We start from the raw sequence: 9319 nt of genomic DNA, 5'->3' as shown, positions 1-9319 counted from the left end.
CACGAAAACAAATCCACCCTTTTTAGACGAATTAAGATCATAACAGTAACACATGCAAATCCATAAGAATTTTTTTAAAAAATTAAAAAATAAAAAAGGATTCAAAAATGGACTTGATCGTTACGAGCAGTGAAGAGGATAGTGCCAGTCTCGTCTCCAACAAGGCACTCTGCGATTCGGGTCTGTCGGAGATATTATAATTTGAGGACTCGATCAGATAATGTATGAAAACCAAATTGAAAATTGAGTTGTAGTTAGGAATATTCAATGCAATTAATTCGATAATTATTAAAAAGTTGAATTTGAGAGCTATATTGAGAATTAAAATTTAGAATAAAGTATATCAGTTGACATTGAATTATGTTCAAATGATTATTTTGGTAATCGAATTTTCAAAAATTATAAAATAAACATTAAATTTATCAAACTACTATAGAATAATCACTCTGAATTATAATAATCATACTTTCTTGACAAATTTAATGGTGATTTTAGAATAGTTATATAAATTTAATAACTATTTTGTAACGGTTTAAAAATTTAATGATCATTTTATAACTTTTGAAAATATAATAACCAAAATGATTATTTAAATACATTTTAATGACTTATGATGTACTTGACCATATTCTTATAATTTTGAATAAATGAAGCACATGAAAACATTTACAGTGGCGCAAATAATGCATATGAATCAACCATTTAGTTTTTCTCACATTAACATCACACTTTCTTCTGACATTATTGTTAACAATGAATACTTGGCTTTGATTGAGATTCTGCCGCCTTCCACGCAGAGTTTGGCTCCAGTAACCACCCAATACCCCGGCGAGTCCTCCGGTCCCCTAACTGTCTCGTTCGTGTCTACGAAGTTGGTCATTTTTGGTGCTATCAGCGGTAAAGGCGGACCTCCGGGGAATACAGCTGAATTTAAATCTACTTTCGTTGGCTTCTCCAGTTGAGTCAGCCCTGAACTAAACCTTGTGCTGATCAGCGTCGAGAAAACTCCTGATTTCCGTGACAATGTCGCCGGCCCGTCCCATTCGGATCGACGAACCTTCGCAAAGGCGACCATAGAGAACCCGAGCCTCAGGAAGAGAACTTTCCTCATCCCGACAACCTTTACCTCAAACCAAGACTTGGTTACGATAGCAGCAGTCTCATCAAAGTGGCTTCCATTGTATTGTATAGGCGCGGTGTATACATGTGAGAATATGCTCCACTTGACAGGCTCGAAGTACCCACGTTCGGGCTCGTTGTTAGGCTCGTAACCGTAATCATCCGACAGCCGGAGGATTGTAGGAAGAGTTGAAAGATGTTGAAGATGGATTGCTAAATGGTCGCTCTTCTTACCTTCCAAGTATAAGCGTACTCCCGTCACGGGTCGATTTCCGGTATCAACCTGCAAACATAACTAAAATGTTAAAACGTGTGGTGCAAGTAATGTCAAGTAGTGCGATAAGATACCTGTGTGGTATTGACATAAAGCTTAGGCCCCATTAACGTGAACTGAAGCGACGGGGATGCTTGTTTCCTTCGCTTGAGACCGAGAGGCAGATCGCCGTATACGGGAGCCCATTGTCGAGGTAATTGAAACTCGAGAAATACATGGAGTTCCTCTATCGGTGGTTGATCTGCAAGATATCAGTATATCGCCGTTATTGTCAGAGGCCAGTGATCACATAAGCCTTCATGATAATCTTTCAAACGCACATGCATTCACTCACATCGTAGGTATAAGTTCACCGCATGGCTTAAAAATCCGGTGCCCCGAGCACCACTCAGTAGAGAAGTAATAGGCACAAAGGACATCGATATAACATTGGGTGACTGCGATATAGTCGAAAGCCACCGGCTATGGCTTTGACCGAAATCAACACCTCCCCTTCGAATATAAATGTTCACCATATCCTGCAAAGTTAAACGAGAGGATCACCATTACCAAATTCAGGTTGCTTCTTAATCGGTGCGGTTCCAAAATAGAAGCTAAAATAGACCACTGAGAAACGTACATTATTCTTCGAGCGAGTAACAACAGGAGGCCTAACTGATGCAGCAAGCATGCCTTGAAGGTCCCAGGGCATATAAGGTACTTCCTGAAGCAATAAATAGAAACAGAGTTAGATGGGCGTATTTACCGGGCCTTGTGGATGAATGCTTTCTCTCAAACTCACATATAGATTAGGCTAAATAATACGTAGTTTGAATCGAAATCCGTATATAACCTATATTGCATTATCAATACCTCCATTACTTCCCTAGGACATCTTATACACAATGCAAAGTGAGCATTCCCCTGAAAATTCATCTAAAAACGTAGTTCTGTGTAACCCAAAATGCAAAAACTAAGAACAGAATAATACTCATGCACCATATGTACCTTTGGTTTTACCGATAATTCCGGAGTTTCTTCGTTTTCCAGGAACCTCTCATCAGCTAATTGCTTTAAAGTTTCTTGCACTTCATCAGGTTCAAGATTAGAATTCTTTGATTGCTTTATGTGTATAACATCTTTGCCTCCCATTTTAATCCCAACGATAACGTGAGTACCATATTTTTCAATGAACCTGGAGAAGGAAGAACATAATCAGTACAGATTTAGTTAATAAAATCAACACTAACACAGAGGTCTGTGATCCTTGTCAGAGGTCTGCGATCCTTGTTCGTGTCCGAACAACGAGGACTACAACATTGTGCGTGCGTTATAATCCAAACAAAGAGGACTGCAATTCATTAGAAAACAGAACATTTTGATTCCAAGCAAGTCTTTTACTCCAAAACATACAAAACATGTGTGGAAAAGAACTTACTCGGCAATGGCAGCAGGGTCCCATGTACTAGGAACCTCTTGCTTCACACGCTCGGACAAAGTTATGTGCGCTCTTTCGAGCTCGACGTTGTACAGCGTTATGAACCAACCATCGTAAGCAAGACTTTTTGTGGCACCGGCATCCTTCGGCCAGCAGCCCTTGAATTCGAACATGGCCTTGAATAAGCCGGAAGGAATCTTGCCGGATAATGACAGATCCTGGTTGAACTTTTCCGACATCTGACCGCACAATAGCACCAACAACTTAAGTTCAGAGAAAGTGAAAATTCCATCAAGCAAAGACTAAAGAAAACACTCGAACTTCCTAAGAAAGATGCACGAAAACCAACAAAAACACAAACAAGAAAAGATATGCATATACATATAAATATACATATACATATACACATACACATATACATATACTTACATCGTGAAACAGCTTCCAAAGAACAAAGATGCACAAAAAACAGAAAAGACAAAAACAGGAAACATATAGATTTAAAGCATATACATGTATGCATACACATACATATGTATATGCATATATATAAGAGCTCGATTTTCATAAGAACTAATCAAAGTTTTCTAAAATTCATTATACAACATTAAAAAGAAAAATAAATTTAAATAAATAAAATACCTGATTGAAAGAAAGAACATCGGAGCGAAACCTGGTACGCTCGCCTTTATCGCATTTAATCGAACTGGGCACATTTTTAACAACAAGCCCACCAGGAAAAACCAGGTCCCGACTCGTTGCTGAGTCAAGTTCGATCAATCTCGAACCGGAAGGACCCGGCTTGCAAGCCGATAGCCTTATATCATTGGATAAGTCATATCCGAATCCGATAACCGACACCGCCTTTTCCGCCGCCGTTTGAGGATCCAATTGATGAAGATTTCTGGCCATGGTCATGGATTTGGAAGTTGACGGTGGCTGGATTTGCTCTAAGGTTTAATGTAACTCAGTTTGGATTTTTGGGTTTTTTAGTCCATTGCTGATGAAGGAGACGACGACCCATTGAAGTGGTCTACGGGTCGATTAATTCTTTTATTTTGGAAAAAAATAAAAAAATAAAATTGTTTGTCTGAAATCTGTGAAATTTGACTTCAGACAAAAGATAAAAGCTAAACATGGGAACAAAAAGGCGGCTGGTGACTGTCATACAACGCTTACACTCAGACACGTGGCGACGTGTAGGATAGTTTTATTTTTTTAAATTGCTACTTGCTAAAGAATAATACGTAAACGGAATCTTAACTTATTGGAGTGTTTTTTTTTACTTTTTTGAATTTTATTTTTAGGGTAAATTATACATTTGATACCTAAACTATCAGTTTTGATCTATTTTAGTACTTAAATTTTCAATATTTTTAAAATCATACCTAAAGTTACTTTTTATTTCATTCTAATACTCCTTCGTTAAAAATTTAATATATTTAGTACCTAAACTATCAGTTTTGATCTATTTTTGTACCTAAATTTTTTATTAAAAAAATCAAAACCTAAGTATGATTTTGGTACTAAACGTGTTTTTATACCTAGATTTTCATTTTTTTTTCAAAACTTAACGGAGTGGTACTAAAATAAAATAAAAACTAAACTTTAGGTATGGTTTTGAAAAAAATAAAAGTTTAGGTATTAAAATATATCAAAACTGATAGTTTAGGTACTAAATGTATAATTTACCCTTTTTATTAATACTTTTTTCAATTTAAAATTACGATAAGATAAAAAAAGTCTGTTATTATTTAATTATTCTAAAAATTTTGTATAATTGATATATTAATAAAAATAAGTAAGCGTGATTAATTTTTGATAATCTAAAATTAAGAAAAGTATTCTAAATATAAATTTTTTTTTGATATTAAATTTAAAACCAACTCCTAATTAATTTACTAAGAAAAACATTAAATTTTATAAATGAAAAAAAATTATAAAAAATATTTTAATAACAATTCTCTGTAATATTTAACTGAATCAATCAATTAATAAATTAAATATTAATTTTTAGAATTAAAATTAATATAAAAGTAAATTTAGAAGCATGGGAAAAAGTCAAAATTTTGTGTATTTTACGTCGGTATAACGATGCTTCGTATGGCGCTTTCAGTTAGACGTGACTCACTGGAAAGTAGAGATTAGGAAATACTACTTTTCATTATTATAATTGAAATAAAATTCAAATTTTATAATGTCCATTATGGTCTATCTCATCAGTAAGATTTTTAAATGTATTTAAATATATAATATTATTTAAGTATTTATGAAAGTTGTAAAAGATTATATATAATCTAAAAAAATTTATTTGGTGGCAAATTTTCTTAAAATTTTAATTCGCTAAACGTGTTAATGAGGTTTTAAGTATATTTTTTATATTTTAAAAATATATAATCACATATCAAATTCAAATATAAATGAAATATGTATTTTTTTAATTAATAAAAAATATTACATATTCAAAATAAATATTAAAATTTTACTCTCATAAAATGGTTGTATATTTGAAAGAGGTTGACCTCCTTGCTTCTCTCATGATACAATCCTCTTCTGGTTGAGCCCCCTTTCTCCTTGGTCCACAGAGACAAAATGTAGGATTGGCGCCAACAGTTAATCTTGGAAGAAAGGACTCACTGAGCCGGGATCACTAACTAATACTAATAGAATAGAAAAAATATAATAGAAAATACTAATATAATAGAAAGAAAAGAACTGTTTTTTCTGTATACTTTCCCAGTTCCGTTGCTACCGCGGGCTTTACGCAATCGATCGGATCATATAGATATCCCTTCAACACAACATAGGTCGTCGAAAGGATCTCGGAGACTCACCAAAGCACGAAAGCCAGGATCTTTCAGAAAATGGATTCCTATTCGAAGAGTGCATAACCGCATAGATAAGTTCACACTAACCCGTCAATTTGGGATCCAATTCGGGATTTTCCTTGTGGGGTATCCGTAAGGAATTTGGGAATACATACAAGGTTCGTCACTACAAAAAGGATAATGGTAACCCCACGATTAATTACTTCATATATGAATTTCATAGTAATAAAAATACATGTCCTACCGAAACAGAATTTGTAACTTGCTATCCTCTTGCCTAGCGGGCAAGGATTTACCTCCGTGGAAAAGATGATTCATTCGGATCCGCGTGAAAGCCCAACTCCATTGCATTGCCAGAATCATGTTGTATATTTGAAAGAGGTTGACCTCCTTGCTTCTCTCATTGTACAATCCTCTTCCCGTTGAGCCCCCTTTTTCCTTGGTCCACAGAGACAAAGTATAGGACTAGCGCCAACAGTTAATCACGGAAGAAAGGACTCACTGAGCCGGATTCACTAACTAATACTAATCTAATACTAATAGAATAGAAAATACTAATATAATATAAAGACTAATATAATAGAAAGAAAATAATTGTCTTTTTTGTATACTTTCCCATGTTCCGTTGCTACCGCGAGCTTTACGCAATCGATCGGATCATATAGATATCCCTTCAACACAACATAGGTCGTCGAAAGGATCTCGGAGACTCACCAAAGCACGAAAGCCAGGATCTTTCAGAAAATAGATTCCTATTCGAAGAGTGCATAACCGCATGGATAAGCTCACACTAACCCTTCAATTTGGGATCCAATTCGGAATTTTCCTTGGGGGTATCCAAAAACAACACGAACATTCTTAATTAGTCCATTAATTAATAGATTTCAACTAAATACATAATTAAAAATAACTTTAAGGACAGACGCGTTTTCATACTTTAAAATGTGGACTTTTAAAATTTAAAGAGATAACAAAATTATATAATTTTAAAAAAACGAAAATAAATTAATAATAAAAATTTTAAATATATATTATTTTTAAATTTTTAAATATATATTATTTTAAATTTTTTAAAAGTCCTTATCCCCTTCGATTCTAACTCGAACCCAGACCATTTACCCTGCCCCAGTTTTCAAACCTAATCTATTGATCAGGTTTTTGAGTGAAAAGTGTAGCTTTTATATAATCAAAGCTTAACACGTGGGAATTAGTAAATCAAATCAATCCGAGTCATGGAGATGAATCATTAATCAGCCGACTCTGTGTGTTCCCAGCAGCCACCTTGTTTGGCGTCGTTTCTAAAGGCTTTTGTCCCCGGTCCCCGTCATTTACGTCCTTTAATTAAATATAAATATATATATTGTAATTTACTTTTTTTTAATTAATTCCACTGCAGCATGCATTTACTTTTCCATTCGTACCGATGTTGAGTATTTCATACACAAATGTGTAAATTTTCAGTTTTTATTTTATAATTTATGAGTTTAATTTGAATGTATTTTACTTGTTAATCTAATTATATTTAATTATAATTTATTATTATGATTTTAATTAATTCTTATAGTAATTATTAGATAAGTATTATTTGACACAATTATAATTTTAATTGTAACCTCAATATATATTTTAATTTTATCATATTTATGATGCTGGCAAATCAAAAATTTTAGATAATAATAAAATGCTTATAAAAATTTATCCAACAAATTAATATTGGTGTGGTAAAAAATTTGTATACAATTTTATTAATTTCACGTTTGTTCTTTAATATGTTATTTTTAAATGTTTTATTTTATAATTATATAAAAGTACAAAAAGGTAACAATATTAATTATTATCTAAAATAATAATTTTTAACCATTTTAATTGAGTTGATATTTGATTGATTTTCTCATGAATAAGATTAAGAGATTACCATCCAGCTCAGTTAGTAGAGCACAAGGCTCTTATTCTTGGAGTTGTGGGATCGAGTCTCACGGAGGGCATTTCATAATTCGGAGGTCTTTTACGGAAGCTTCTCCCAACCTAACGTTAGGGACAACCTACTATCCTACCTCCTCTACCCCATTACATTTTTAGAATAAGGGTCAGCTAATCTCATGAGTAAGATTAAAGAATAAAATTGGTTAATGGAGAGAGAAGAGTAGACCTGGGTGGGGATCAACCAATAGTGAGAAAAGCGATAATTTCTTCCTTGAATTGAAGAATTCATTTAAAAAATATTTATTAATTCATTATTTAACTTCCGACAATTAGTAAAAATAAAAAAAACTAATTAAGTTTATTATTTTTAGTTAAATTATAAATCGAAAATCGAAAACGAACGCTCTCGTACTTGTACACTATGGCGACATGCGTGATCGATTAAACAGTTAATAATTGAAAACCAAAAATAACTGCAAAAATAATGTAGTGGAGAGTGTGATTCACGAAGAGAAGGAGGAGAATGGGGGAAGAAAGCTCTTGAGGCTGAATAGAGCCATTGCGCAGCAGCGGATTGAGTGTGGGAGTCGGGTTTATTAGGGGTGTTACTTGCTAGGTGGCAATCAACATGCGTGAGGAACAATCGCCGAATTTAACGTTGGATCGAAGCGATCGGTTCAAAAGGGAACCAAAAGCCTCTTTCCTTATATATCAGAAATCAAATGACTTATCCAGGTCACGCGCCGAAATACCAGAATCTGCCGACAACTTGTTTAAACTTCTTATTCTCACTCCACCCCACGCGCACTTGTCCTTATTTGCTTTATGAAATATCAGCCGTTTGATAAATGATAGCGTGAAAATAATATAACAATGCATTTCTTCGAGACAATCCACTTCCCACGTAAGCTGGTATCCCTAATTTTTTATAAAGAATAAACTCTGTCAACAGGTCAGTAAAGTTTGGGTAGGGTTATCTTTTCACTGCTAAAGTTAAAAAATATGCAAATCGATCACTATCGTTTTTTTATATATAACAAAAACTCTTATAATTTATAGTAGATTACACATGAGATCACTTAACGATGGAGGAATTTTAGTATCATCATCGATCTTTCAATTTTTTCAACTAAACTACTTAACAATTTAAATGATGTTAATCACGTCACATGTATTTAATATTTAACAAAAGAACTTACACATCAGTTGATAAAATTGATATAATTATACATATAACGCTCACTACTTATATTTTTTTATTAAATTGGTCTTAATTTTAATTTAATAAATGTATGTTTCTATTCAGATTTTGACATGTGCCACTAGTAACACATGTCACCACCTGATTCAATATTTTAAAAATTATTTAATGACTATATATAATCATTAAATTGTAAACGTAAAAAATATTAAATTTAGATTAATAATATAAAATTTTATACTAATTTTTTACTTTTAATCTTGCATCAATTACATTTAAAATTATATAAAAATGCCAATAATCTCTAGAGCAATTAGATAAAAGATAACAATTGACATTTTCTCTTTCCTCTAATTTATGAGTTCAATACTCGTCAGGAGTTAAATTTCTCTGCCCCGTCCCCTAAGTATAAATTATTCAATATATATATATATATATATATATATATATATATATATATATATATATATATATATATATATATATCCAGTTAAAAATAAGCTATTGGTTTTACTTTAATGATTTAAGTGCTATTATACTCTGTAATAGGTCTCGGT

General features: G+C 32.8%; 1 protein-coding gene across 1 annotated transcript; it reads right to left on the bottom strand.

Moving 5' to 3' along the window:
* Positions 1–637: 637 nt before the first annotated feature.
* LOC120217220 (MACPF domain-containing protein NSL1-like) lies at positions 638–3875 on the bottom strand. The gene is made up of 7 exons (XM_039214416.1): positions 3453–3875; positions 2811–3049; positions 2381–2567; positions 2013–2096; positions 1728–1911; positions 1468–1634; positions 638–1402 (listed from the first exon to the last, which is right to left on the bottom strand). Exons 1-7 carry the CDS (start codon positions 3726–3728, stop codon positions 713–715), a joined length of 1827 nt encoding a protein of 608 aa, XP_039070347.1. The 5' UTR covers positions 3729–3875; the 3' UTR covers positions 638–712.
* Positions 3876–9319: the final 5444 nt, after the last annotated feature.

Source organism: Hibiscus syriacus, unplaced genomic scaffold (genome assembly GCF_006381635.1).
Source record: "Hibiscus syriacus cultivar Baekdansim isolate YM2019G1 unplaced genomic scaffold, ASM638163v2 tig00110186_pilon, whole genome shotgun sequence".
NCBI lineage: Eukaryota > Viridiplantae > Streptophyta > Magnoliopsida > Malvales > Malvaceae > Hibiscus > Hibiscus syriacus.
Note: the sequence above shows the minus strand (reverse complement) of the source record. Positions and strands in the feature narration are given on the sequence as shown.

Excerpts from the sequence above, each read along its gene's own strand:
- LOC120217220 (XM_039214416.1), bottom strand. The coding sequence starts at position 3,728 with ATGACCATGGCCAGAAATCTTCATCAATTGGATCCTCAAACGGCGGCG. Across the intron at positions 2,568-2,810 it reads GACCCTGCTGCCATTGCCGA|GTTCATTGAAAAATATGGTA; the intron begins GTAAGTTCTTTT and ends TTCCTTCTCCAG. Across the intron at positions 1,635-1,727 it reads GGTGAACTTATACCTACGAT|ATCAACCACCGATAGAGGAA; the intron begins GTGAGTGAATGC and ends GATATCTTGCAG.